The following is a 27,940-nucleotide window of genomic DNA, read 5'->3' as shown; positions in this document are numbered from 1 at the left end:
ATGGGCTGCAGTATTAACGGCTGTATCGTACCCTAAGCTCTTGCCCCCTGGATTAGGCAAGAGACTGGTTTATCTAACCGGGGGCAAAACGTGATCCACGTGTATTGGTATTCGGTCTTATTTGCCTGCGCTTCATAGGTAGCTTTCCTTTTCCTCATGTTGCCTTTTGCGGTCGTTGGAAGCTTCTACGACTTGCATATACATTCTTCTTTCGACTAAGCAAGTTCGTAACGCACAATGGTCATTGTGGGGGCTTTTGGATAAAAGACTAGGATGTGTCGACGACAGAGGTCCATCGACTACAGAAGACTGTCAATTCAGATGACACAAGAACACGACCGAGTGTCTGACAACCTCGATTTCATATACTTGAAAGAATAACCGTTCAACCCCAAACAACCGTAAGTAAATCCCGGATAAGTAGCCAACGGCAAATCAGCCAGAACAAACCCAGTGAAACAAAAACAAAAAAATCTTCAAGCTGCAAGAAACCGAAGACTCTCAGGCCGCCGGTGAAACTTCCCCATCTGCAGCCTGCAGCCTGCAGCTTTTATCGGGGCATTGGTCCGGGGCAGAGAAACGGATCTATACGAAGTTATACCCGTCCACTGCGGACATTTTCTTCTCTTTGCTTTTTTCCACAACGACAGGAAGTTTCCAAGTAGAACCCCTGATTCCCGGTCAATGCCTGCTTCCGGGGAAAAGCAATACAGAAACAAAAGTCCTTCAAAAACGATATGCTCACAGCGGGTGTGACATTGCTACGGGTCCTCTAAACGGTTTATACATCAAGTCTTCAACCGGGCCCTTGCAGACCCTGCCGAGATATTACCAGATCTTCACGGATAGAAGCCATCCCCAAGCTCCGCGGATAGCAACGGGGGCGTCTGTATACTATTGCCCAAACGGCTTTTCATGTCCTGATCCTGGATAGCGGTGTACGACGAGGACGGCGCGACCTGGGCCCCCGGGCTGGAGCACTTGCTTAAATAGAAGAGCTCGAGCCTGTTCAGACTTTGGTTTAGATTCTTCAGAATACCAGAGATCTCTTCGTCTTGTACTCTGTCTGACATTCGTATACTCCACATATATACTTCTGCTCTCTATACTTCGGTCGCTGAAATCCCTGCCGCTCTATTACCTATATACATACTACCGCCGTCTTTCGCGCTTTTCCGAACATCAAAATGACTTTCAAGTCTATTCCCACTTCTGCTTCCCAAACTGCGACATCACGACCGATGCCGACACTCCATATTCTGACGGGAAGCCTCCCGGCCTGCGACCACTCCGTCCAAGATCCGCCCTCACCACGGCCATGCCCGCCCAATCCTCCTCCTAGTCCTGCTTGAATGCGCGATTGATTGATTTTCTCTTTGTTTGGCGTTGAGGGGACACGGGACAATAGGTGAGTTGCTGCTTTATACTCCCGGGCTACATGTCGAGATATGGATATGGACGGCCACGAGGTCTGAGTGCAGAGTACTAACTTGCTATAGTTCATACTCCAAGGCATTTCAACCTCGGTCTTCATGATGGGAATCATGCATTGATGGGCAACTGGGGAGATCGTAATGTGATGGCGTCGTCAATGCAATATCAAAAGTGCGTGGGAGATGGCAGGGATTCATCACGAAATGGCGTGGGATCGGGGGATGTTAGGTCTCTGTGTGAGAATCGACGTCGATTCGAGTGCCGATTCCGTCCTCGAGGTGCTTTTTCCAGTTGTATATCCATTGGATCGGTCATAGCTTAATCAATGAAACTATACCAATTGGAACAACGGCCTTCTCATTAGGACATCAAGATATCTATGGCAGTCAATGCAAGGCAGAGGATGTCCAGTCCGGGAATAATGATCACCTTCAAATCCATACCTGCACATTTACTCATACAATCTAGTCAAAGAAAGCACTTGCATTGAAGATGAACAGATGAACATAGAAAAAGACCAGCGCCTTTTTGAACTTGCACCAATTGAGCATGCGCCAATTGACCAGATTCATGTATATTTGGGAACAATCACTTTAATAACACATAAGGAAATTTCGAGGTATGAGGTATGGAAACATTTAAAGCAAAGCAAGACCAACAGCACTGGCAACGCTGAGGCCAATCACAGTCCAGCCGGTCTTGATAATAACAGGGTTGGACAGACCACGGCCAAGATCCCACATCAAGTGGCGGAGACCGTTGAACGAGTGGTAGGTGAAGGGAAGAGCCAGGGTGGTCTTGAGGAGGATCTTAGCCGCAACGGGGAGAGCAGCCATGGCAGCGACCATGGAGGCCGACTCGACGTGCAGACCGAGAACGGGGGAGGCAAGGTAGGCGGTGGCCCAGACGTACAGGGCGCCGGAGAGAGCGACGCCGGAGATACGGTGGAGGGAAGAGCCGATCCAGCCGATCTGGGGCCTGTAGATGCTGAGATGGGGAGCGATGGGACGGGCGAGACGCTGCTTGACGAGGATCTGGTTGGGGTCCTCAGTGTTGGGGCTGGAAGTCACTTGTCTGTAGACGGAGGCTTTGGTTAATACGAATTCTGGCGGATGCGCATGACGTAGGATTTCGGGGCGAGTGAAGACACAGGCGCGTGAACAATTCGTATATGTCGTTTTCATCGCTGGGTGACTGACCTCGTCTGGATGTTCTTGCCGAGAGCAACGGCGACAGGGGAAGCGCCCAGAATGGACGACCGCATAGCGAGCGGCTGCTGGACGGCAACTGTTCGGGGAAAAGGTTAGATTGCATATTCGACAAGAGGGGTCAATTGTAAGTGTACGTACGCCGTCGCAGCGACTGTTGGGCAACCTTCTGAGAGAACATTGTGATTGAGTTGAGATTGTTCTGTTTGATCAAGACAGGAAATCCCAAGTGCCTCGCGAGCGATCGGAATCAACGGGACGACCTCGGGTACGGAAGTGTGAAGTCACGGGACTGACACCCGGTAGTGGACAACGCGCCAATCAGATCGTGGCTATTACCAGCCGGAGTATTGTTCTTCCTCACGAATCACGGCACTAAGGCAGTCATGTGATCAACTCGCCTGTTTTCCCACTTTCTCCCGTCCCGCGGCTCTTCCTTCTTTTTCTCTTCTTCAAGAGTCTCCGCTCACGTCGTCTACTGGTCTTGGCTGGGATGATGTCGTCGTTAGCTTTCCCTCACTGTCTGCGGCTTTCTGTTGTGGACGCCGGGGGATCTTGAGGCTCTCAGAAGGAGAGTCCCGTCGTTAATCGCTCGTTCTACTCTAACCATGAGGAGAAGGGGTTTCATATTCAGGGTTACATGCTATTCGCATCTTTGATTATACTGTGTAGATTGAGTCTATGGACCAGATGATCACATCGCTTGTTTCCATTGTCTTTGATATTGCAGTTGGCTTCGAAGGTCCAACTATGCATACTGTGTCTCGTACACGGTTGCGATGTTTCTGTCAACGATATAAATAATGATACAACAATGCAAATAGTAATACAATTTCTACCGGAGTATGCGACCCTACACCTCCACAGCCTCATGTCCATTGTTCTGCATTTGTGTAATAGTCCGATGACCCATTGATCACCTGTACACATCTGAGACAAAAGTCACCTGTTCCTGTCACATGCTCAGGAACAGTGTTGAAAAGGGAGACCGTCAAGGGCCCTAAGAACACACTTCTGGCTTCTCAGACTTATTAACTTGATATGTAATAATATCTGCATCATTCATACGCTGCATAAAGGTTTTAAACACGATTAGTCGGCCCTCTAGACTGCTGTACCGTGTAGTAATCCAGAAATTGTGCCAACCTCGGCATCTCGGGCTTCCCCCACAGCAGAGGTCCGCGGCTGTGACAACGGTTTATTATCTGGCCGATCTCACTTTCGCAATTCATTCTGAGTCCTATATATATTCTTGAGACTAAGTCAAGGAAGTTATCAGAATTAGGTCAGTATCCAGATCCTCTTTACCTCGCCGACGTACTTCATTGTTTCCAGTGGACCAGCTTGTTGACTCCGCAATCGTGAGATTAGATTACCCCGATTACCTTCCACCATGCCTTTCAACACAGCTTTGACGCGAAAGCTCGGTATCCGAGGTGCGCACCAGCCCTTTATTCTAGAATATATCTAGTGACTGACTTTATCTCTAGTGCCCATTGTGCAGGGTGGTATGCAATGGGTTGGCTACGCCGAGCTGGCCTCGGCCGTTAGCAACGCAGGCGGCCTCGGACTCGTACGTTTCTCCCGAACAAATACCTAAACAGACACGAAACTAATGCCCACGACAGCTCACTGCCCTCACCCAACCTACCCCCGAAGACCTCCGCAAAGAAATCCGCAGATGTCGCACCATGACCTCGAAGCCGTTCGGCGTGAACCTGACCCTCCTCCCCGCCATGGTTCCCCCCGACTACGGCGCCTACGCCCAAGTCATCATCGACGAGGGCATCAAGATCGTCGAGACCGCCGGTAACAACCCCGGACCCGTGATCAAGCAGCTGAAGTCAGCCGGCATCATCATCCTGCACAAGTGCACGACGATCCGCCACGCCAAGTCCGCCGTCAAGCTCGGCGTCGACTTCCTCTCCATTGACGGCTTCGAGTGTGCCGGTCACGTCGGCGAGCACGACATCACCAACTTCATCCTGCTGAGCCGTGCGCGCCAGGAACTCAACATCCCCTTCATTGCTTCCGGTGGATTCGCTGATGGTCAGGGTCTCGCTGCGGCGCTGGCGCTTGGCGCCGAGGGTATCAATATGGGTACCCGGTTTATGAGCACCGTTGAGGCTCCTATTCACCAGAAGGTTAAGGAGGCTATTGTCAATGCTCAGGAGACTGATACCGCGCTTGTGCTGCGTCGCTGGAAGAATACTTCCCGTTTGTTCTCGAATAAGGTTGCTCAGGATGCCTTGAAGATTGAGCGCGAGAGCACGACTGGCGAGTTTGCTGAAGTCGGTCCTTATGTTAGCGGCAAGCGGGGTCGTCAGGTCTTTATCAACGGTGACGTTGACTATGGCGTAAGTCACTCGAGATTGTGTTGCTTATATGGGTGTTTGCTAACTTTGTGCTACAGGTGTGGACTGCCGGTCAGGTTATCGGTCTGATCCAAGACATTCCTACTTGTGAGGTTCTGCTTAACCGGATCGAGAAGGAGGCCGTGGAGGCTATGGACCGGACTCGATCTCTGTTTAGCGATGCTCCTTCCAGCAAGCTTTAGAGGGTTGTGTTACAGTTATAGTCCGGGGCTCCGCATGTCTAGCCTCTTGTCATTTGAGATCCAATAGAACCAGCTAGTTAGCATTGTGTTTCACTTTGGCTCCATCCAAATTTAGGGCTGTCTAAATCTACCGAATCTTACTCTGGGACTCTCGCAAACAACGTCATCCCTCTAAGCCAAGTACTACTCACTTTCACCGCGAAGGGGGTCAGATCAGTAGACAATGACAGCATTCCGCAGCAAAGGTTCGTGAAGACGCAAGGATCTGCGAGCACGCAGATCCCCAGACGTGCTTGCAGATCCCCCAGATACCTACGCAACCTGACATTCCAACGGCCAACCTCCAGCAATGATGATATTCAAGCCACGAAAGCCCTCTTCCAACAAGCCGACTGATCTATTCACAAGCGCCACTAATAGATTGAATAGGTAAAATAGAAACACGGGCTTATCTCCAACAACTCCCAGCACCTGGAAATCCGGAAAGACGATCCTTGCATAAAGTCGATCCTGAGGAATTGCCCAGCGAACAACTTGACAAGCTCCAGCCATAGCGATTGGACCAGTTTCAGTTGGAGCTTTGGCCAAAGTACTTCCCATCCCTAATATGCATAAGATCATCGACCATGATTTGGGCTCCTTACAACATTCCTATGTTCCAGTAGCAACGTGCGTATTGCACACACTAAGTTCCCACGCACAGTTTGATTTTTGAACGTCTACATGGCAGAGAAATGTACCAAAAGACCAGCTACAAAGGAAAACCCACAGGTAACCACAAAGTAACAACAGTAGTTAAGTCCACGCAATCCGCCCAACGACCATGATATCCCCGTCGCACAGCCCACATAGCCAGCCCAACGACGATCTATAGACATGCAGCGAACATACCTGTGTCAACATCTAGGCCAGAATCGAATGCGGGACACACGTTAGTTGCATCACTTGCATCTGCATCTGCACCATCTGTATTCTCCCCACATCATCTCAGATCTAAAATCCCCAGAAAATAACCCTCATACTCAATTCCCCCACCTGAGCCACCTCCAAAACCCACCTCGCAAACCCTCTACCAATCCACAGAATGGGCTTCATATCAACCCTAACCCGCCGCATCCAAAACAAACACTTCACCCGCCGCCTCTCAACAACAAGCACAAAACTCCGCGACGAAGACGGCAACGACCTGATAAAAACCCTCTCCGAAACATCTGCCACACGCCGCATCAGTATCGAGACAACATCGACGCTGCACGCACAGGATCATCCCGCAACACCCTCAATTTCAAATCGGCACACGCAGCGGACAGATGATGTTGACACGAGAACGCTTTTTGATGGCTATGGCGCTGGCGGAGTCCCGGGACCGATACCGATACAAACAGGGATACCACCTGTGCGCAGGGCACCGGTTCTGAAATTGGATATGTGTCATTGTTCATTCCAGACGCCGGTTTTACAGGGGAGAGAGGGGAGTCGGGATCATAAAGATGGAGAGATGAGTGCGTCGGGTTGTTCGTGTGGTTCGCCTGTTAAGGAGCCCGGGACGACGGTATTAGCTGGGGAGGAGGGTGTTGGTGGGGAAGTTAAGCAGGAGAGGAATAGGAGGAGGTCTGTGGCTGATTTGTTCAAGAGGCATTGTGGGTTGAATATTCCGCGGTCTTCGATTTCGTTGAAAAAGAGTGGGCAGGTTTCGCCTAAGTGGTTGGATTCTGGGGAGGGGGAGGGTTTGGTTGGTTTGGGTGGGAATGGGGAGGAGGGAAGGTTGAATTTGGGGGAGAAGAGGAGGAGTGTTTGGGGTGGTGGGGGGTTTGGGAGGGTGCGGTAGTTGATATTAGGCTTTCTGTATAGACTGGTAGGTAACTAGTCAGTGGACTTGATTGTGTTTGTGCTTGTTGAATCATTGTAGGTGGTAGATTTGAGTGCAGTGAATGGCTAATTAGGGCTTTGGGATGATCAAGATGGAAGTGGAAGATCAACATCGAGATGCACTGAGGGGACGTAGAAAGAAACTAGCTAGACTGTCGGAACTGGAAGTGAGCACAAGAGGGAGACAAGATGTCCAACAGAGGTAACTCTTGGGGAAATATCCAAGCAGAGTTGGGGCGAAGAGCGTGAGCGCTTCTTGCTCACAAATGGCAGGTAGTTAGGGCTACCGGAATGCCATTATTGTGCGCGGTAATACAAAGAATACAAGCAAGACAGGAGGGAGAAGAATGCTCAGCTCAAACTTTCTACAGCTCTACAGTTGCTGGAAGAGAATGATGCAAAATCTAATGTATTAAACGTTGTATGCGATAGAATCCCAATCAAGGCTGCAGCTCGAAAGGGGTCCAATGCAATAACAAGAAGCATAAGCACCACAAAGCAAATCAAACAAATCAAAAACGGTCTTCTTTCTCCGAGGGGTGCCACTCGACACAAGTTAATGATACACGGATGGCGAAATAAACAGGAGACCTAACTAAACAAAAGCCAAACCCTGCTTCCATCGCGAAATCGATAACAGTCCAAATCTCCACTCAGCCCGAACCAGACGGGACCAATGCCCGTAAGGCCAGGACTGAGGCCATTGCTTGTGAAAACCAAGCGAAGCGCTTAGAGGATGGAGCCAAGGGCAACGCAAGGAAGACCAAGACCGATGAGGTCGGAGTTCTGTGAAGCAATGTTAGTGATGCTCGATAGCGTAGGACAGTAAGGATACTCACGGCGCTGGAAGGAGAGTTCTGGCAGCAGGCAATGTTCTGCTTGCACTTCTGGTTGATGAGATCCTGGATGGGGATACCAATGAGGATGGGGATCTGGAGATCCAGCTTGGAGCACTGGTCGAAGAGACCGAGACCGGAAGCACCGGAGCCAGAGCCGATGAGGTTGCTGAGGGTGCCGCCGAGCATGCCAGAGTTGACATCGGTGGTGTCACCGGCGTAGGTGGCCTTGTTGCAGCAAGAGAGCTGAGCCTGGTCACCGCACTTGGCCTGGGCCTGCTTGACGGTCATGTTGTCGGGAACGGGGAAGCGAACGTTGGTGTTGCCCTTGTTGGCAATACCGTTGGCGTTACCCTCACCACCGGCGGAGGGGCCCATGGGGGGAAGAGCGTAGGCAGTGGCGGCAAGGCCGAGAACAATAGCGGAGAGAGAGAACTGCATTGTGAAGGTGGATTGGTATAACGAGAGAAATCTCGGGAGTAGAAGATAGAAGGATAGAGAGGTAAAGAGTGTGAGAGGGAATGTGATGCTGATGAAGAAGGAAAAAGAGATACTGGGGCGACGAATGAGCTCGCCTTTATAGATTTGACTCGCGGTCTGTGAGAATGCTGCTTTCCTCTGTTATCCTTATTTCCAAGGATTGTTTTGCTAGGATCGAGTCATCCCCGGAATGTAAGCTGGGTAGGAAAGGGAGAAAAAGGAAGGTCAAGCTCCACTCTGTCAAGCTTGTAGACCAAAGGAAGCCCCCCTGTGGAGGTGTCCTGGTATGGATCGACTCACAGGCACTTGACTTCAACGCGACTTGAGGCTTGCCAGGCATTCCTTTCATCTATTGACTCGGTCCAGGCACGTCGCGTTTCCACATTTGTTGATCCATTTCTCATTACGGAGTACTTGACTTGGCAAACAGGTATGGTCTGAATGCACTATGCTGACGGTCGAGATACCAGTAATATCCGACAAGATACCAGTAATCTCCCACATAATGACATGTACACCCAGATTCAGGCTCTTCGAGTGGATACGGGGTCACTTAATTTCCCAGCCACACAGGGGCGTTCTCCCTCTCTGCACTTCGGGAGCTAAGGCATGTTGCGCATAGGTTGCTCATGGCAGGCGTTTGGAAGGGCAATGTGTTCCCCTGAGTCGCTCGGGATCATCTGCAAGGGCGCCGCCCACTATTTCCGGCTCTGAGTACGTAGGGTCCAGGGAGAATTAAGGACACTCCCACGCTCCCTTGACCCTTGTTTGCGTCCTCAAAAATTAAGCTAAGGTAAACACCGTCCCCGAGAAGTCTCCGACTGGGCGGTATTCTCCGGTGGCGCTTACAGCTGCCCCTGCCGCCCTGCGAACTGCACAGGGTCCAGGGATCTAAGATCTTAGGGCATGGTGTCACTGTCGGTGACTCCGGTGTTTGCACTGTTTTGTCTCAATTTCTCTCGACTTCAGATCACAATCCACAGCGTTCATTCATATTCCCTTGCTCTACACATAGTTGATTGTACAAATACAATGTCATGGCCATGGTTTCAACATAATCTTAAATCCCTTCGCATTACATTGTCGAGTCAAGTCGGAGCAAGGTCTAGTGTCTCTGAGAATGGTCGGCATCTCTCTAGCTTCCTGAGATGAGCCTAGAATCTCATCAGATCTTCCAGATTCTTAACAGCGTCATTTGGCTACTTGAATATGACGATGTGGTATCGGCTGTGATCCCCGCCTAAGCTTTTGCACGGTCACGTTGGTTCGAGTAGGGTGACCATGTGAAGAATGTAATAGTGAGCACCGCCTGATCCATGATCGTATTAGAGTTATCGCGACAGATCGGATATGTCCAATGTATGAGATACTACCTGCGTCATGTTAGTAGGATAGGAGTTTCAGCTCAGAGCCCTCCACGGTTGTTAGTTGAGGTGATCCTTTGGGATTGAATTGAGTGGCTAGACGGTGGAATTGAATCATATCATATGCCGTTTCTATTTTCCGTAGCGAGTACGGGCATTGAGTCAATGCGTATAGCACTCTGCCTACTCCTAGTGTACTACCTGGTGTGTCCTTGTGGGCAGAATCATATGGAGTTCCCAATCTAATTCCAGGACGAGTTAATCATTGCGTTAATTTTGAGGTCTATAATTCAATGTTCGGCGACAACTAGATTAATGCTATTTGAATAGGTAATGTCCAAGTTGTTCTTTTCGATCAATAGGTACCTCCTAGGTACCTTAAAGTGGACGTGGTGTGGTGTAGGTTGATCCAAGATGTGATGTTGTTAGGTAGGTTAGGGCTAAGATATATATTCCACCCGGACTTTACCTCCCTCCACCCACCGGCAACAAATTTCGACCAGCACCATCTTATACACTTCAGAAACCTTAGTACTGTCTTATTCCAAGGTATGGATCATGATTCCTAATCTACTTTCATAACTAAAAACACCATGAAAATTGACAATATGAGCTATTTCGATCTCACGAACCTCATACTCCCAAATAGGAAGTTCAACTTTTGAGTACGGATAAACCTGCACCAATTCGCCGACCGAAGATCAATTACCCGATTGAAAACTCCCCGTAAGCTTAGCTCGCGAGTTCGCATTCCATGGCGTCTCATGCAGCCATGAGGATCCCCTGCAGACACGCCTCCTGTCTTCGAGCTTCGTCCAATCATATCGCGAGAAGCACCCATCATTCAGAGACCATGAAGTAGACACTGTCAATAGAAGGTAGACAGAGAGACATTTGTAAATATTGCAGGGGACTATGCCTATCATGCACCAAGAGTACGAGAATGGAAATACGCGCCGTCGCAAGTGATACCGTATTGCACATGATACCAACAGAGTTAGCTGGCGGTCATGTGTAAAACTCCCGTGGTCAAATTCCGGGAGTGTACGAGGAAATTGAGGCTGAACTGTTCGGTTGGGGATAATAGGCTGCTAGCAATGTTACAGGCTGCCTTGTTTAAGTAAGATGTGTGTAGTGGAAGTGGGAACAAGACTATACGTGCACATAACCTAGAAGTCAACCGTAATCGCATTGTTCTGCAATCATTATATGTATTATAATGAGCGACCATAAGGGAGGCTCGATTCATTAGATGTCAAATAGAGGAAGTTAGAATACAATAGCAAGTAGCGTGAGACCCAAGGCCCAGAAACCGGACAAAGGCATCTTCGCACCCGCATTAGCGTGAATAACAGTCTCCGTGGGCGTCGCCACAGGAGTCCACGTATGAGTCGGCTTAGTAGCAGTCGTCGTGGGGACAGTGACTGCAGCAACAGAGGAAGTGGGAGAGCTGCAGCGCGTGCTCATCTTCGTGGACGAGATGTGCACACTGTGGCTAGAGGGACAACGAGTGCTGGTAGGGGTGACGAGTACCAAACCCACGCTGGTGGTGGACGAGCAAGTGACGGTGCTGAATCCAACCTGCGGGACAGTCGCTGTGTGGGAGGACCAGGTGATGGTGGTGCAAGGGGTCGAATGGGGCGCGGTGGGCACATCAACGGTCACGGTTCGAATAACTCCAGTGGTGCGAGGATCAGGAGTGGGGGTGGGAACAATTGTAATGATTGAAGGGTTGGCCGGAACATAAGGGGCGCAAATGCCGGCGAAGTACGCCAGGGCGGAATCTTGTTGCTCTTTGTTGCTGCTCCAGGCCCGGATGCAGGAGCTGACTTTGTCTGTGAACTGCGATGAGGGACAGAAGCATGCGGCATCGCTGTTGGAGTCGCATTTGGGGATATCTAGCCAGGTGTTCAGGCACTTGGGGACCACATCGGGGCATGGGGCAGTGACCAGGGGTTCGCTTGGCTTGGTTGAGGTGACCACCACGGTAGAGTGACCAGGGCAGTTGGTGACGGTGGGTGCGCATTTGGTAACGGTGATTTCCTCAGTAACCCAAACCGTCGTGGCAACTAGCGGGCGGCTAGTAGTCGAATGAATCTCCGACACCACGGATGTATGGGTGTGAGGTAAGGGAACAGTTGCCGTGGGGATATGCTCGTGGTGAGTGTGAGGTGGATCAGACACAGGGTGAGTTGGCGTATAGGGGTCGCTAGTAGTCGAATGAATCTCCGACACAACGGATGTATGAGAATGCTCGTGGTGAGTGTGGGGTGGGTCAGACATAGGGGGAGCTGGCGGTTTCGTTCCAGTAGAGCAGTCAAAGTCAATTGAATAGATCTCCAGTTCACAGTCGCCGAATTTGTTCTCTTCGGGAAGGGTGAACTCGACGGAGGTTGCACCACCGCACTGATCGTTGGCAACATCAGTTCCCTTGTAGGAGCTCGAGGCCACATGGTGACAGGTGGAGCCATCGGGCATCTCATAAATGATAAAGACATCCGTGTTCCGGGAAGTAGACAGGTAGAAGTTCCGGATAGAGAACGGAGCATCAGCCGCGGAGATCTTGATTTTCCAGTCATCGTCGCTAGAAAGCACTCCGCCAATGCAGTTGCCCTTTTGAAAGTTAGCATAAGCGTGAAGAGTCCCAGGTACTACAACCACTTACCTGACGACCAGGTCCATGGCAGTTGTTCTTGGGCTCGAGTCCGACAAAGTTGAAGCCCTCGAAGCTCCAATTGTCACCGTTAGCCAACTCAGACCAGTCAAAGCCTTTTGCCTGAGCATCTGAGCACTGATTATCAGTGTTGTCGGGACTAGTATAACAGACATCGGTACCCCACCACTAAAATTCTTCGTCAGACATTGCCATCACAATTCACAGTTGCTCGGCATCAGGTACCCACAAGACCGGCTGGATGAGCCAGCGTACCGACGCTGAGAAGTGAAAGAAGAGCAATTCCCTTCATCGTGAGTAAATTGCAGCGATTAATGATAGACAGCAATGTTCAAACGAGTGTATGACGCTTGAGGAGAAGCGTGGGGTCGGAAGAATACAAAAAGAACGGCGATGAGGCGGGTTGGCGAAGGTTGTCGGCTGGATGGATGGCTTGAAAGAGACACAGCCCGGACATAGTCCTTTATAAACCTCCAGCCAGAAGGCCTAGAGGAATGCCGAAGTCGGGGGCAATGGCCCTATGCTCAGCATATACCGACAAAAATGAGATACAATGGGTAGAGCCGAATGAAGGAATGTCGTCTACTCCGACGCTGGACGGCCCTGCAAGGAACCACGATCGAACCAATGGTGTGTGATCAAGGCCATGTTGTTCGGGATTAGAATGAGGCGAACGACTGGACAGTTGGGGATATTGCAAGGGGGACATTCCAATGCTCAACACCAATCAAAGCAGTCGGTAACTATAACCGAGCCTTGGATATGGGGCTTTCCAATGTTATTGATGAGCTTATTTTTGACAATGCCCATCTAAAAGTTGGTACTTGGTCAACCAGAATGCGCCATCAACAAGTTTTGATATTGGTGTGTTTACTACACACAGTGCTTGCCAGCAATTTCACACCAAGTGGGCGTTTTCCCGACATTATGAAAAGCCACGAACATTGCTTTGGATTCCTATCCAAGTTAGAACTCATTTCGGCTTTCTGGACGGGGATTCTAATGAATGCGACATACTAAACTCTCTATCTAGTGTAATTGGTACCTGCGTTAAGAGATCTAAAAGTAAGTGAGCTCAAATTTGCTGGACCTGATTTCTAGAAGGCGAAGAGCCAACCACATTCTTGCATGGCATTCCCTAACATTGGTCCAATAACAGTCTTTGCCTTCATTTCTGCCCTGACTAGTAAATATTACATGGCCTACAATCAATATGATATCATATGTCGGTGTTAGCTTGGTGTCGTTTCGGCCTCAGCTGTGTGTGGTGTTGGAAGTTTGGAACATGAGTCCCAATGAGCTTCTCATGATTGGGATCCATTGCGGACAAGAATTCACAGTTGCCTCTTCTGACTAGTGAAGCCATCAAGCATGACGAGGATTGCATGTAATATCATGTATGGCTAGCCCATTTTATCTTCACATGCAACATCCATACTTAGGGCATTGCGCATGGCGGGAGGACAAGGACAAGACATTGGTATGAAACGGCCAGATATTCATATACAGAGATGCTCTACGTAGAGGAATATCGCCAATTCCTATCCTATCGGAGACAACGGCTTCATGGGAGGAAATGGAAGTTGAGATCCTTCATCACCTCAAGTTCCTCAACAGGGGGAAGTGCAGACAGGAGTCTCAGGACTCACCGACTCAGGGGAGTACTGTCGGAGACCACGACATGCCAATGCTGCAGAACATGTTAGGGGATTCCTCCAATCCTACTGGCCTACAGAGCTGCAGAGCATCATAGACTGATGTAAATGTCAACATTCAAAGATGAAAGGTGAATATAGCAATGTCAATAGTGAACACTGAACAGAGCCAGCAGGTGTGGGGGTGGTGATGCCAATACGCTATTCCCAATTAGGGCAAGCATATATATCTACAAAAGGAAAGCGGTAACCCTCATCCCGCACGGACCCTAAGTCTAACTGGCAAAATGGCGAGTAACTAGATCCTCCGCCGTCTTCGTTAACTCGCTGTACACTTCCTCCGTCGTTGATTAATCCTCTATCTGCAAGAATTAGCGTTTCATCTAGTTTTTCTTTTCCAGCATGTCTGTTTCACCAGAACCATCAGAGTCAGCCCCCAAGGCGGGAGCCAGCGACTCTCCCGCGCCTTCCTCGCCGCGCCTCGCGACGGAAGCTAAGAATACCGACGCACGGGACGATCAAGCGGAAACCACCAACGATCGCGCCGACCCAACCGAAGACTCCAAAGAACCTTCCTCGAAGCTTGAAGCTGATGAGTCTGATAACATTGAAGCGACATCTGCCCCGCCGCTCCCCGAGGAAATCCCACCACCACTCCCCGATGAGACTGCGCCTCCGCTCCCCGATGAGACCGCGCCGCCACTTCCTGAAGAAACTGCACCAGCGCAAACCGAGGACGACGGATGGGATCCTATCTGGGACGGCCACGCGCAAGCATACTACTTCTACAATCGTTTCACCGGAGTCTCGCAATGGGAGAACCCGCGCGTGCCGCAAGCCCCAGTCGCGCTGGCCTCAACCGCCTCGGTCCCTCCCGCGCCTGGCACCTATGACCCCCCACAGCCAGCCCAGCAGCCGGAACCCGTTATTGGAGGCTACAACCCCGCGATTCATGGCGACTATGACCCAAACGCAGACTATGCGCGTTACTATGAAGAACCTGCTGCCACTGCTGGGGTGGACCCCGCCGCAGCCTACGCCGCCACCGGCACCTTCAATCGCTTTACTGGACGCTGGCAGGCTGCATCGATCAATCCCGAAAACCACAACGATGAGAACAAGTCTCGGCGTCAGATGAACGCTTTCTTCGACGTTGACGCTGCGGCAAACAGCCACGGCGGCCGGAGCTTGCGCGCAGAGCGCAGTGCGCGCAAGTTGACGAAGCAGGAGTTGAAGGCGTTTAAGGAGAAGCGCCGTGAGAAGAAGGAGGAGAAGCGTCGGGCCTGGCTTCGGGATTAAGGGCTTTCTTGCTATTTCTATTTCTTTGTGTACTCTGCTGGTCGTTTGATGCATTGCATTGTTGTGTTGTCTCGCATTTCGGAGCTTTCTTGATACCATCCCACCGGACGTGGGAATCGAGGCGTTTGGGCTTTTGATAACTTTCCTTTTCACTTTCTCGAGGCGTTTGCCTCTGTGGATAGAGGCAGTGCTTTTGCCTGTCACACTCCATTGACTAAAGTCTGTACAACTACGATGAACATGTATGAATACAAACATATCGACATAACACATGTGTATTAATTCCAGTCCGTACCATGCTGGATTTGACCTCCTTCCATTCCCTGTACGGAGTACGGAGACACTTGACTGATAACCGCTATCAGTCACATGACCCGCGATACCAAATTATTTTTCTGCGGCGATCTGCCTCATTTGCCGGCTGGGATATTCACGCTAGAAAGCATAACGAAAAGCAAAGGTACGAATCAACATATCCCCTGTGGTCTGGCTGTCGAATTATGGTCGCAAAACACACCTCGAGTCCCTATTTCCATCTCGTGGCTTGGAATTGAGCCTTGAATCCTGACCCTTATCAACGCCATGCATCAATGCGAGCATCTATGGCGGGGCATAGACCAATTGCCCAAATCCCCAATCTCCAATGCCCCTACACCATGACTATCCCATATTTCACATTTTCCACTTGTCTTTTTCTGATGGAATACAAACAGAGACATATAACTAACACCGCTACTCCAGCACCATAAAACCAACTGATCAACCTACCTTACCAAAACCCCCACCTTAAAAACCACCAAAGACTAAGAATTGGAAACAACCAGGTTCAAATCACACATCATGTCCCAAACCAAACCCACAGTACCAATCGCACTATCCGCCGAAGCAATCGACGACCTAATCTACGACGCCCGAGCAGGCGATCTCGAAGCTCTAAACGAAGACATCGCCAACCTCGCCACCCAACACAGCTGTCCGGAATCCCACATCGTGCTTTCTGCCATCGACACAGCGGATGAGAGTGAAGGCGGCTCGGGATCGTGTGTGCTGCACTTCCCTGCTGCAAATGGGAATGCTGGTATGTTTATCTCCTCTCTCTCTAGTACTTAAACCTGAGTTCCTTAAACCGAGTCTGGAGTCAAGTCAAGAAATGAAAATATGCTAACGCAGTCCAGACCTCCTAAAAACTCTCCTCCAAAAACTCTCCTCCGCAGACGCAGCACAGCGCACGGCATTCGTGAACTGCCGTAACTACTCTGGCAACACGCCTCTGCACTGGGCAGCATTGAACGCACACTTGGAATGCGTCAAGGCGCTTGTTGAGGCCGGTGCTGATTTGGATATCAAGAATGATGCTGGACATGATGCTGTTTTCCTTGCTGAACGGACGGCTTGGGCGAATTCTGGGGAGGAGCAGGAGCAGGATCAGGATGGCGATGCTCAGATGCAGGAGATTGAGATGACGATTGGGGGGGAGGAGGGTCAGGAGAAGGCTGCTCAGGATGTTGGGGAGATGTCTGCGGGCAGACAGGTTGTTGAGTGGCTGCTGAATTCGGATGTTGGGGCTAGTTTGGAGAAGGGGGCTACGGAGGGTGAATCTGCTTGATCTCCCGAGTTGAGCCGGTGTTTTTGAAAGATGTGAAAAGTTTGAAGATTTATAGATCTCGGGGGTATGGGGTTGCTTTTCTGATTTGCATGTTTTCTTGTCGATATCAATGCATATTAATTTCTTCTTCTTTCATAATGTCACATGGAAGACTCGCTGGGATGATCATGCAGGTCTAATTTCTATGTATGGTTCGTATGCTCGCGTCTCACTCAATATTCCGTATCAATCACTCCGGACCTTGCCCGCTATCTCGTTAGAGGTAGAAGCATGATCGATCTCTCTCACTTTCGCATCAAAGCCAACCTTAAAGCGTCGATCTCGCCAAACAACCGTCACACCACCATAAACCGCCATCGTCCAGATAGGAAGAGCGAGCAGTTCACGCCCAAGCCAAGCAGCAAACCACTGCAAGAACGGACGACGAGTAGTCTGAGCCTCCCGGTATCGCTGAGGCTTCGCAAAACCCGGAGTATCCTTATCGAACTCGATGCATCTCGCCGAATGCAGCTTGATATACAGAGTCCAATCAACCAAAATCCAGGCTAACATGCCAACGACAAACACCGCAAAGAACGCGCGCCAACTCTCAAGAGCCGTGGCAAATTTCACGCCATATCGCGCAAGATATGGTGCCAGGGCGGTTGTGATACCCCATGCCCCATAGATGGTGCATAGGAATGACTCGGTACCTGGTTCGACTAGTGTGGCAAGTAGCACGGTGAATTTCCGAACTCGTAACCACCGGATTCTTCGGGCTATGTATGCCGGCACGCTCATGTTGGCCACAGGCTGGATAGCCAGGTCACCGAAGACCATGGCGTGCTTCCCCCAGTGCTCGCCGAGCTCTTTCTCTTCCCGCACTTGCTTCCTCCACAGCAGGTCGCCGATCAGATGGTCCTCGCAGATATTATCGGAGAAGAAGTCGATACCGGGATTGCGATGCTCGGGACCCTCCGCTGAGGTCGCAGTCAGATAGTCCAGATGAGACCGACGGAACATATTAGATTTGCCCACGATACACGGCGCAACAAGCACCGTGTTGATCGCAGTATACATCTTCGCATGCGCAGAAGACAGGAACAGCTCTTCGAGCCGTCCACCCCCAGTCGACAGCATAGCCGCAATCCCATCCTCCGGCCGAACAGACGGCATCGCCGCCGCCTTCGCAGCATCCGCCTTCGTAGTGTGCGGGTCAGCGTCCAGCAACGCCTGCCGTTCCGCACGCAGATTACTCTCCCCCGTCACGTCAACGACTACCGGCAAGTGGTGCACGAACTTGTATTTCTTGCCCCCCGCTCCGCTGCCACACAACCGGTCCACCATACGTGCACAGACGCCCTTGCCGACCCAGACGTTGCAGTCGATGATCCAGACGATATCGCCTTTCGCCTCGCGGTATGCGCGGCTCATATTCCGAATCTTGGGGTTCGGTCCGAGGGTGTACGTGTTGGTGCCATTGCGCTGCAAGAGCGGGTCCTCGTCCTCGACGGTTATGCGCGCGTCGACGTCCGGGAAGTCGGACAGCAGTTTGCGGAGGGTGGGATAGGCGGGATCGGTGCGGGTTGAGACACAGAGACAGATGCTGAGCTTGTCAGAAGGATAGTCTTGTTGGAAGGTCGCGGCGAGACAGTCGTAGAGGTGTGGTTCGAGGCCTTTTACTGGGCGGATGGCTGTGACGTGTGGTGCGGAGGAGGAGGTCGCAAGGCGGGAGCGTTGGGGTTGGGTTAGGAAGTATTTCCATCTGGTATTGGGTTAGTAGATGGCTTATGGCTTATGAGTGGCAGGTGAGAGGATTGTACATTTGGAAATATCCCAACGCGCTCACGGCTAGTAGAAATGAGTACCAGATCAGCGCGATCCAGCCGGCCGCCACGGATAGGGATAGGCCATCGTCGGACTTGGGGAGGGGGGAGGGAGGTGTAGGCTTTAGCATGAGACAGGGATATGTGACAACATAGATGAGGACATTGTAGAGAGGAAATGAAGTCGGATGTTGCGGGAAGATTTCATGGTGGATTGAGTCGGAATTGACCCGCCCGACCTCTCATCTGCTTTTCTCTTTTCATTTTCTCAGAGGTTCTGGGGTGAAAGTCATATTCGAGGTAATTTAGAGCTGAATTGACAGTCAGTTCAACTCAGTTGTTTCTACTTAGGAATTGCCAGCTGATACATGTTTGTAATTCATTTACCCAACGGTAATTATAGCTCGTAGTCGGTTTCCCCATGGAAGACACCCCAAACTCCGTAATCCGACACCAATCCATAAATCATGTTTTCTTCTTCTTCCGAACCAAGCTCGCGTTGAGCACGTTGACAGCCGGTTCTGACGGCGTATCTCCCGCACCCGCCTGTACCTCCGCAGGGGTGTCCGCGCCCGACTTCTTTCGCTTGCGAATCAGTCCGAGATCGAGAACATTATCGGTCTGAACTTTTGCAGGCTGAGAAGCATCGCTGGGGGTATCTTTACCGACAACCTTCTTGCCCCATGTGAGCTGGTCGGCGAGGGAGCAAACTTGATCAACGTAGGCTTTGGTGCTGGCAACGATTTCGTTCTTGTCGTAGAAATGGTCCAGAACTGTGTCCATCATCTTTTTATAGTCTGCTTCGCTGAGAACAACCTGTCCGCGTCCGGCCTCTGGCCAGTCGAAGGGGTTGATGGCGCTAGATCCATCATCCCGGGCAGGGAGGGATGTATCCGGGGGGATGGAAGAGCTTGTTGTCTCGGAGGGATCCTTAGACTCAGCCTGGTTGTCCTGAACTGGCGCCGTCTGCCGAGGAATAGCGTCCACATCTGTGCCGGAGATCTGACCTTGGTCGGTGGAAGTCCGTGTTTGGCTTTCCATTGACGTGCTGTTCATCAACCCAGGAGGATTGACAACCAGCCAAAGAAACCCAACCAGTCGCCCAGCAGAACACTCCTGGCGGAACGACATCATCTCCCAGAATTGATCGAGAGACGTGACGCTACGCCAGTATCCAGCATTAGGAGCAACGGGCTGACCTTCCTTCTCTTCAGGAAGCTCGTCATCCAGGTCAATGAGGAACCGGGTCTTGGGATCATCCGGGAAACGAGGCACCAAGCAGCGAGGCGGAGCCGAGGGATCGTGATACAATTGCTTCAGCGGGTAGCCGTTAAGCCATCGCGGACGATCCTGCGGGTCTGTCTTGGTCGTGGGCGGGAAGAAGTTGCGTGTTTCAAAGCGGTCGCAGCCTGGCACGATCAGGTATGCAGTGGCCGAGGCCCTCGCAGCTTCGACTGTTTGATCCACCTCCTTCTTTTCTTGAAGGGCAGACTCAGGCTCGTGTTCGCGCAGAATGGGATCTACAGCACGACACCACCACTTAATCAAACCTCTGTCGTCGAGAACGTGCTTCTCGGCATTTTCAATGCTGCCCGGAAACAGGTACTGATTCTGGGCTCTGGCGAACAGCGAGATGACCAGACGCACACCAGGCCGTTGTCGGGTTCGGGCCAGAAAGGAGAGGAATGTATTAGAAATGAGTCTCAGGACGGAGACCTTGGGTGATATTTTGAGGTGATGTAGGTAACCCGTCGAGTCGGCCTTTGAGACGAAGATGGTGGTCAGGTGGGCCGTGTTGTAGACCAAGACCTCAATTCCAAAGATGATTGTTTCACCCTCATTCTCAGGTTCAATTGATACCGAGAGGAAATGATTTTCGCAGAAAGTTGGCTCGGAGACTTGACCTGGTGCTGCTGCGAACAGAGCCGCACAGGGAGTTGGGATTGAAGAGACATGACGTACGGTGATCTCAAGCCCGGTGGGAAGCACCTTGGCCAAGAGATCTGCCAGATCCGCCATTCTAGTTCATCCAATGAGGATCGTGGAATTGTGGATGGGAGGAGTTGAGATTGCGGAGCTCGATTTAACGCGCTTCAAGGTCACGTGCCTGGACATATTCATTTGTCTATTTGACCTTGATCTATCACATCTGATAGTTAGATGTTACTGAATATTAACTTGGAAGGTAGATAATTGGTGGCGAGGTGGTTGTACTATCGTATTCTGAAAGTTCTACTCATCTTCCATGGAGCCTGGACTGGATTTCATACCAACGTCCAATAACGCCCTAAGTCGGAATTCTCCTGTTTACGACCTTCAAAGGCACTTAGTGCCATTCAAAGTGATCTTGCTGATGCTATGCAGGAGAAGCAAACAATAACATAGCAAATAAACTATATTCTTTCAAGATTGGTGGCTGTCGGGAAATTCCAGTGTTTTGATCACCATTGAGCAATGAATGATAGACATTCGAGAACAATACATGCATGTAATTCACATGAAAGTGTAGATACTGGCTCAAGGCCAAGAATATGAGCTAAGTAATCACCATGCGCAACGCATATAGTAAAAGCAAATGAAAAAAGTAGCTGTGTGAGCTCGCTCTCGCTTGGGACCGGTAATCACCTAGAACAATGAGGCAACAGCATCCAAATCATCAGCATTAAGAAGAATAACACCCTCCCTTAGCAGAGTCCTCCAAACCAAATTCCTCGTCCGAATCGGATAATACGGCGTATTCCAATATCTAGCCCCAATGCCCCTCTCATTAGCGACAGCAATCTGCTCCCTCAGCTTCTTCAGCTGCTCATCCTTCAGGATCGGATCCGTATCAACCGTGATCTTGCCAACAGCTTCCTGAAAATCAGTCGAAGCAACCGGCGACACAACACCAGTGATATTAGCGTATTCAGGATCATTCAGGTTCGCGAGAGGCGCATCGAAAAAGTAATCCCGGTCTTTGACGGGCGCGACCATGTCGAGCGGTGTCTCGCCCGTGCCGATGATAGTGACGGGCCCATTGGTGATCTTGCCGTCCTTGACGGTGGTTAGGTAGCCCTTCTCGCGTAGAGGTTCTAGGGCGGCGATGACGGCTTTGAATGTCTCCGGCCCGGAGGTTTTCACGTCGATGAAGAAGTAGAGTGTTTGCTCTGGGACGGTGTCCCAGACGCCACTTATTAAAGCATTAGCTGGCATGTTCGATTTCTGTTCAGATAGATACATACTTTTTGGTAGGTGATGTCACAAATGGGCTCTCGGGGTTTTGGCGCGCTAGAACGTCGAGAATTGGATTGATATACAGGGATTCGAGAGTTCGTGACTTCGTCAGTGCGGATTGATCGTGGCCCACCTGTAGATTGGTCAGTAAATCATACTCACAAGGATAGGAGGTAAGTTCGAGGCCAAACTCACATAGAGTGTGCCGTTGTACAGCCAGACATCAGCTTCGGTAGATGTACAGCCGTGTGACAGGCCTAGACAGATGTTAGGGGTGTCAGGTTATCAGCATACTTGAACTGCAGCATACCAGTATAGAAAGGCTCTTTACGCCAGTAGTCACTTTGCTATAATTAGCCTACAATCGATCTCGTTCAGGGGTGTTTTCTTACTTATGAGAATGAACAGGAATCTACTCATAGCCCATAGGTTAACAACATTACCCAGACAATGATTTCCACAATACATTGAGTATGGAAACTGTCATAGATAAACTCACAGGTAAAAGATCTCTTGTAAGATCTGTCGGATACCGGTAGTCTGTGCTGCCGTGGGTGTTGTCCAGAATGCTCTGCAGGCTGGAGGTGATCTCCGCCAGGGCGGGACTCGCACCCGCGAGGAGAGCCACAACTCCGAGGAATAACATGAATATAGAGGGATTCTGTGAAGGAATTACTATCAAAATGAGAAATGGAGTCCCAATTGCTGTCGAAACGATGGAAGAAAGTGGATTTGAACTGACTGGAGCTTGAAGGGGCAAATGGTAATGGCGATCGGAAGCGCGCACGTGGTTTCTACGCGGCGTCTATTAGGACACTTTGAATAGGGGCTTCCTCACCTATCCGTTGCGTATTGGCCTATAAAATTGACAGTATTTGAAAGGGCACCCTGAAATATTCTTGGGTTTGCTTTGGCAAAGAATCGCCAGAACCTATGTCCACGGAATGATGCCAAGCAGCCACTTTGGAGCTGAGGCGCTGACAACGGTCTTCAGAGCGCCCACAGGCAGAATAGGAAGTAATGTATGGTATTGAAGCACAGTGGCTAGAGACTGAAAAACATGACAATCGCAATACTAGCACCGCCACCAAATCCCAAGGACGAAGAGCGGGATCGTCAAAGAATAAAAGGTCATGTCGTGAAAAGGAACCCTATGTACATGGCAATATGACCCTAAACCTCCCGCGCACTTGGCGCGTTATTTCCCAACTCTTGCGAGTTCCGACCCCGAAGACGGAGGTTTCCGATGCGTTGAACAAGGTTGCTGCCCACAGCATCGACAGCACCTTTAGGCGCCATCAAAGTCGGTCCTTGAGCGGCCGCTTCCTGAACTCTGAACAGCTTGATGCCTGTGCCGTTCCAGACACCGACGGTTCCTGGGGTTGCGCCAGAAGCCGAACCGACTACCATTTCGCTGGAGAAGATGAAGCCCCACAAGAGGGATTCGTACCAGCCCATAGACAGCGCGGACCATTCGAACGATTGCACGCGAACAGGAGTCGCTTCGGAAATAATCCCTGCCACCTCCGGCTCTTCGGAAAATGATGGCAGGTTGTGGATTAGTGTGCGGGCCTCTGGGCTTGCTGCGTTTGTGAGCGCCGTGTCGGGTATATGAGGCGCGATTGCCGAGATGATGGTGAGAATTGTGTGGAGAGGTAGTTCGGGCAACCATGACTCGAGCTAGGAATACTGTTAGTAACAGAGATCTGTGGGATACGAGCGACGTAAACATACCCAGGGGACAGTCGGTGTGAAGCCGCTAGCAGATGGTGTGAACAAAGCCGACATGCTTGTCTGACTAGTCATGCTGTTTTGTCTGGAAAAAGGAGGATGCCCAGCGGGTTTCTTTCCTCGCGCCTTTTCGGACATTGCTCGAAGTTGTTGCACTCCATTGTCATCTGTCGTGGATGCTACGGAGGGTCTCCGTGAGGTTTGAGCGGAGGGTGATGATTGAGACGGAGTGTGTGCTCCCTCTTCCTCATGTTCATTATCAGAGTCATCATTGCCAATTGCAAACGGGCTGTTCTCTTCAGGGATCCCGGTCAAGGGCGAACGGGGACCCGATGGAGTATGGAGGTCATCCTCTGACTGTGAGAATCTTGGACTAGCAGGCACATCGGCACTGCCAGCCTTTCTCTTCTCGTTCTGGCGCTCGATTTCCTGCTGCCCACTTTCGAGAGTGAAGGCGCGCACAGCTTCGAAGCGTTGCTTGTATTTCAGTACTGAGTAAACGAGATATGGATTGTCTGGATAAGGTCAGAACGGCTTGGCCAAAGAGCTAGACTGGACAGGAGATTACCGGTGAATTTGTGCTCGAGTATGATATTGATGAAGTCGAGCAATGAGGCAAGCAGGGTATGGTTGGTTTCATTTGCCAATAAGAAGCTGGGGGCAGACATGGAAGAGAAGAGCTGGATGACCTTCGAGCAGGCACTCGGAGAAATGCGTTCGATATAGGGGGCAACGTTGTTGAGAATGATCAGCAGAGCGGGATAAACTGTGTCCAAGTTTCCCTTGCTCGTTGTCATCAGAGTGTGGATTGACTGTGGCAGTTAGCAGGCAATATGGCAAAAGATGGGCGAAGGACAAACCATGATCAGATAGTCGGCATAAGATCCTCGAAACTTGGGCAGCCGGATGGATTGTGGTAGGGTTTCTTGAGCTTCGAAGCTTTTGGTCAGACTCTTTCCGAATGTCGACTCGGCGCTCATTGTCTGAAGGATGAAAATGCACATCCGGACTACTCCTTGTTTGGAGGGATCCAGTCTGTACTCCATCGCGTAGAAGATGCACAGAACAAGGAAGTCATGAGAGCGATTGGAGTCGATAATGAATGACCTGAATCGTTTGTTGCATTGCAACGTCTCCCAGAAAAGTATCAACATCTCCGGGGCCCATTTCACCGATCTCTGACTTCCGGGAAGATAAGATATTGTAGCTTGCATCTGATTTGGTCAATTAGGAAGGTATCCTGAGAGATGGTTGGCAAGGAATACTTACCGGCTGGTTCAGGATCCTTGTCATGCCATCCACGAGAAATTGGAAGTCCTGAGGCCTATGTAGCCTGCCGAAATAATGGCGATAATAATTCTTGGGCGGAGTTCCACGGCCGTCCTCTGGAATGGGATACAACAACAGGACCAGTAGAAGCTGCACGCAGTAGATCACCAATATTTGCCTTGGATCTTTCCAAACAACGTGGTCGTATGGGACCCTCCAAGATGCAGGGTTGTACTTCATTGCCTGCTGGAAATTAGCATCGGATCTAGTCACTGGATGGGTTGTACCCACCGTATTGAGAAGCGAACAGAGAAGGGTCAAAACAGCCTGCTTATCTTGGCAGGTTGTGATGTAAGTAATGGCCCTGACGCCTTGTACGGGCAATGTGTCTACAGCCGTTAGTGACCGTCCAGTACTTTCCCCATCAATAATTAGACTCACTGGCTGGCAAATACATGGCCTTTCCGGTCAGAGTAAGCAAAAGCCGGAGAATCTCGCATCGATTACTCTCCAATGCTTTGTTGGATCCCATTGCCGTGTTGCAGCCGACACCACTCTGCCAGATGGAGAACGAGACCTTGCTCTTCGCAGTTGGAAGCTGAGGGATGGTGAAATCGGCGAAGAAGAGCAGGTCCATTAACGTGTCTATCAACTCCTCCGCCAAAGGCTTCGCATCTTCGTAATCCTCCGTGCGTGGTGCTGTGGTCTCTGACCCGTTTTCGGGTTGGGCTTCGTCAAAGAGGACCTCGCCAATGATCTGCGCTCGTCTTGTCTTTCTCTTTCGCCGTGCCCAAAAGAAGTTCTCCTCCCATAGTTCCAATTGCTCCGACTCGTAAACATACGGGAGTAGGCGAGTGAGGATCCGAATGCAGTTAAGCAGGTCGCGCTCCGGAGCAAGATCGGGGTCCGGGAACGAGGGATGGTTCTTCAATACAACCAGCCGTGAGGTGATTGCAAGTATGAGGGTTCGAAAGTTGGGCAAGGAATGATCGCGCGTGCGTCGGATGTCTGCCGGCGTGAAGAGACTAAAGACATCTTCGGTCGATTCAGGGAGCTCCCAAAACTGCGAGCATAGTTAGCTCTCAAATCTTCGAGAGAAACAATCCCATTTGCAGCAATACATACTCTGGTCCAGTAGGGGTCGTCTGCGGGGATCTCCTGTTCCTCCGAGAGGCGGAAGATGCCCTGTTTGAAGACAAGCTTGGACTCCGAAGCCCCCATCGCGGAAAAGAGGAGCTGATCACGCTATTGTGGGCTTCATGCAGGTTTTTGCAAGCTTCGTGTATGGGAAGCCAAGGCGTCTGTTGTCTGTTGTCAAGTGTTGGTTGAGTTCCTGATTGTTCGGGCGCGGGTTCTTGGCCTGAACACGGGGGTACGGCAGATCTGCCGAATGCCGCAAATTACTGTTGACTGTCAGGACAATGCATGAAATATGCCCATAGAATGCTGATTTTTCTCCTAATCTCCTGTTCTTCATGTCTACGTTACAGCCTATCGGCATATATTACAAAGTACTGTGCATCCACGGGGAAGAGTGAAAGATAAAGCCTGATAATGAACGACTCTGAATTGGTATCCTTGTAATACACTGTGAATGAATCCACCGCTATGACCTCCAAACCGTGACCATGAACCCCAGCGCCTGTTTGCGAAACTGTTCAGACTATGAAATCAAAGAGCCCCGCCACTTGAAGAAAGCCTTCGACTCCTCTCATACAACCACTTATTCTTCACTCCTAGACCTGCTCGCTTGCCCACCAATGGAGAGGGGGTACTAGGGCCAACGCTAGACACGGTCGACTCTCCCAAGGAGTTGCTGCGAGCCAGAGGGGATGCCGATCCGAGGCTCTGGTTCTTGCGAGACTCCCTGCGAGACTCCCTGCCTCCATAAGAATCCCTGCCCCCAAAAGACTCCCTGCCCCCAAAAGACTCCCTGCCCCCAACAGACTCCCTGCCTCCATTCGAGACTGCCTTGTAGAGCAGCGGGCTAGACACTGGCGAGTAATGTGTCGATGTACCTATGGAGGACCGACGCTCGGAAAAGCTTCCATTTGCGGACATGGGTGAGGATTGTCTGCTTGCTGGACTGGGCTTGCGGGAAGTCGAGAGTCGGTATCTGGGAGGAGTGACAAAGGATGTCCCAGGAGTAGCGGGAGGAGTGACAGAAGGATCAAGACCAAGAAGCGAACGCTGGGTGGGGGTAAGAGGAATGTCGGAGAGGTCGTCCTTGGCCCGGAAGAGGGGATAGAGGGCGACTAGAATGTTGAAGATAAAGAAGATCTGGACGATGAACAACGGGATCTCGTGAACCATATGGCTGGTATCGAAGAGTTGGAGGGAGCTTGAGCATGGTTGTCAGCATGCGACGCGTCGCGACTGAAGTTCGTGTCTCACTCACTGTTTCTTTAATGCAGGTCCGAATGTCCAGCTCAATGTCAGCGCTGCAGCATTCCAGCCCAGTTTCTTAATGTTCTTGTCGTCAAATGTAGCTGCATTTTGGCGCCGGACAATCTCATCCAGCTGAGGGTGTCGCCATTTTCCAGGGGTCAGGTCTCCCTCCGCGGTGGGAGGCACTGGAGGGGTTGCCCTCGGAGTCGAAGGAAGAGACAGAGCCGCCATTGATAGCGTGATGTTGGTGTGAATATTATGAGGGAAAGGTAAAAATGAACTGAACCTGGAAAGTGAAGTTAGCCCTCGATCCACAGGTAGTCCAACTGTGCGGGAAATAGGGTTGTACTCACTTTTCTTATGGACTCGACCAGCACTTACCTAGGATGAAAGAGACGAGGGAAGCTGTTAGTTAGTAATGCACATAGTAATGAAGAAACCCTGCTCTTTCAAAGTGTCATTATGGTCTGTTGTTGATTATTGACGATCCCGAAGTGGCTGCGCTTGGCGGTCTCACAAGGAGTTTCACGGGCATAAGTTGACCCGGCT

General features: G+C 50.7%; 11 protein-coding genes across 11 annotated transcripts; 4 read left to right on the top strand and 7 right to left on the bottom strand.

Moving 5' to 3' along the window:
- Window positions 1-2,072: 2,072 nt before the first annotated feature.
- N7515_000409 (uncharacterized protein) lies at window positions 2,073-2,823 on the bottom strand (the record flags this gene model as incomplete). Its single annotated transcript, XM_056661153.1, has 3 exons — window positions 2,073-2,508; window positions 2,634-2,721; window positions 2,784-2,823. The coding sequence occupies 3 exons, from the start codon at window positions 2,821-2,823 to the stop codon at window positions 2,073-2,075; spliced, it is 564 nt and encodes a 187-aa protein (XP_056526319.1).
- Window positions 2,824-4,035: 1,212 nt separating this feature from the next.
- On the top strand, window positions 4,036-5,199 carry N7515_000408 (NAD(P)H-dependent flavin oxidoreductase; the record flags this gene model as incomplete). The annotated part of the gene is made up of 4 exons (XM_056661152.1): window positions 4,036-4,078; window positions 4,133-4,215; window positions 4,271-4,999; window positions 5,056-5,199. The coding sequence occupies 4 exons, from the start codon at window positions 4,036-4,038 to the stop codon at window positions 5,197-5,199; spliced, it is 999 nt and encodes a 332-aa protein (XP_056526318.1).
- Window positions 5,200-6,283: 1,084 nt separating this feature from the next.
- Window positions 6,284-7,027, top strand: N7515_000407 (uncharacterized protein; the record flags this gene model as incomplete). The annotated part of the gene is made up of 1 exon (XM_056661151.1): window positions 6,284-7,027. One exon carries the CDS (start codon window positions 6,284-6,286, stop codon window positions 7,025-7,027), a length of 744 nt encoding a protein of 247 aa, XP_056526317.1.
- Window positions 7,028-7,797: 770 nt separating this feature from the next.
- N7515_000406 (hydrophobin family protein) lies at window positions 7,798-8,345 on the bottom strand (the record flags this gene model as incomplete). Its single annotated transcript, XM_056661150.1, has 2 exons — window positions 7,798-7,854; window positions 7,908-8,345. The coding sequence occupies 2 exons, from the start codon at window positions 8,343-8,345 to the stop codon at window positions 7,798-7,800; spliced, it is 495 nt and encodes a 164-aa protein (XP_056526316.1).
- A 2,672-nt stretch (window positions 8,346-11,017) lies between these two features.
- N7515_000405 (CFEM domain-containing protein) lies at window positions 11,018-12,714 on the bottom strand (the record flags this gene model as incomplete). Its single annotated transcript, XM_056661149.1, has 3 exons — window positions 11,018-12,361; window positions 12,414-12,590; window positions 12,652-12,714. The coding sequence occupies 3 exons, from the start codon at window positions 12,712-12,714 to the stop codon at window positions 11,018-11,020; spliced, it is 1,584 nt and encodes a 527-aa protein (XP_056526315.1).
- A 1,765-nt stretch (window positions 12,715-14,479) lies between these two features.
- On the top strand, window positions 14,480-15,376 carry N7515_000404 (uncharacterized protein; the record flags this gene model as incomplete). The annotated part of the gene is made up of 1 exon (XM_056661148.1): window positions 14,480-15,376. One exon carries the CDS (start codon window positions 14,480-14,482, stop codon window positions 15,374-15,376), a length of 897 nt encoding a protein of 298 aa, XP_056526314.1.
- An 840-nt stretch (window positions 15,377-16,216) lies between these two features.
- On the top strand, window positions 16,217-16,982 carry N7515_000403 (ankyrin repeat domain-containing protein; the record flags this gene model as incomplete). The annotated part of the gene is made up of 2 exons (XM_056661147.1): window positions 16,217-16,454; window positions 16,552-16,982. 2 exons carry the CDS (start codon window positions 16,217-16,219, stop codon window positions 16,980-16,982), a joined length of 669 nt encoding a protein of 222 aa, XP_056526313.1.
- Window positions 16,983-17,207: 225 nt separating this feature from the next.
- N7515_000402 (putative ceramide glucosyltransferase) lies at window positions 17,208-18,918 on the bottom strand (the record flags this gene model as incomplete). The annotated part of the gene is made up of 2 exons (XM_056661146.1): window positions 17,208-18,726; window positions 18,785-18,918. The coding sequence occupies 2 exons, from the start codon at window positions 18,916-18,918 to the stop codon at window positions 17,208-17,210; spliced, it is 1,653 nt and encodes a 550-aa protein (XP_056526312.1).
- Window positions 18,919-19,252: 334 nt separating this feature from the next.
- N7515_000401 (H3 histone acetyltransferase RTT109) lies at window positions 19,253-20,806 on the bottom strand (the record flags this gene model as incomplete). Its single annotated transcript, XM_056661145.1, has 1 exon — window positions 19,253-20,806. One exon carries the CDS (start codon window positions 20,804-20,806, stop codon window positions 19,253-19,255), a length of 1,554 nt encoding a protein of 517 aa, XP_056526311.1.
- Window positions 20,807-21,412: 606 nt separating this feature from the next.
- Window positions 21,413-22,649, bottom strand: N7515_000400 (uncharacterized protein; the record flags this gene model as incomplete). Its single annotated transcript, XM_056661144.1, has 6 exons — window positions 21,413-21,959; window positions 22,012-22,136; window positions 22,199-22,260; window positions 22,314-22,345; window positions 22,396-22,415; window positions 22,503-22,649. The coding sequence occupies 6 exons, from the start codon at window positions 22,647-22,649 to the stop codon at window positions 21,413-21,415; spliced, it is 933 nt and encodes a 310-aa protein (XP_056526310.1).
- A 527-nt stretch (window positions 22,650-23,176) lies between these two features.
- Window positions 23,177-27,622, bottom strand: N7515_000399 (uncharacterized protein; the record flags this gene model as incomplete). The annotated part of the gene is made up of 10 exons (XM_056661143.1): window positions 23,177-23,683; window positions 23,738-24,249; window positions 24,303-24,546; window positions 24,595-24,948; window positions 25,004-25,246; window positions 25,295-25,392; window positions 25,445-26,066; window positions 26,129-26,248; window positions 26,762-27,344; window positions 27,402-27,622. 10 exons carry the CDS (start codon window positions 27,620-27,622, stop codon window positions 23,177-23,179), a joined length of 3,504 nt encoding a protein of 1,167 aa, XP_056526309.1.
- Between the last annotated feature and the right edge of the window lie 318 nt (window positions 27,623-27,940).

Source organism: Penicillium bovifimosum, assembly GCF_028826915.1.
Source record: "Penicillium bovifimosum strain IBT 22155 chromosome Unknown utg000001l_segment0_segment0, whole genome shotgun sequence".
Taxonomy (NCBI): Eukaryota; Fungi; Ascomycota; class Eurotiomycetes; order Eurotiales; family Aspergillaceae; genus Penicillium; species Penicillium bovifimosum.
Note: the sequence above shows the minus strand (reverse complement) of the source record. Positions and strands in the feature narration are given on the sequence as shown.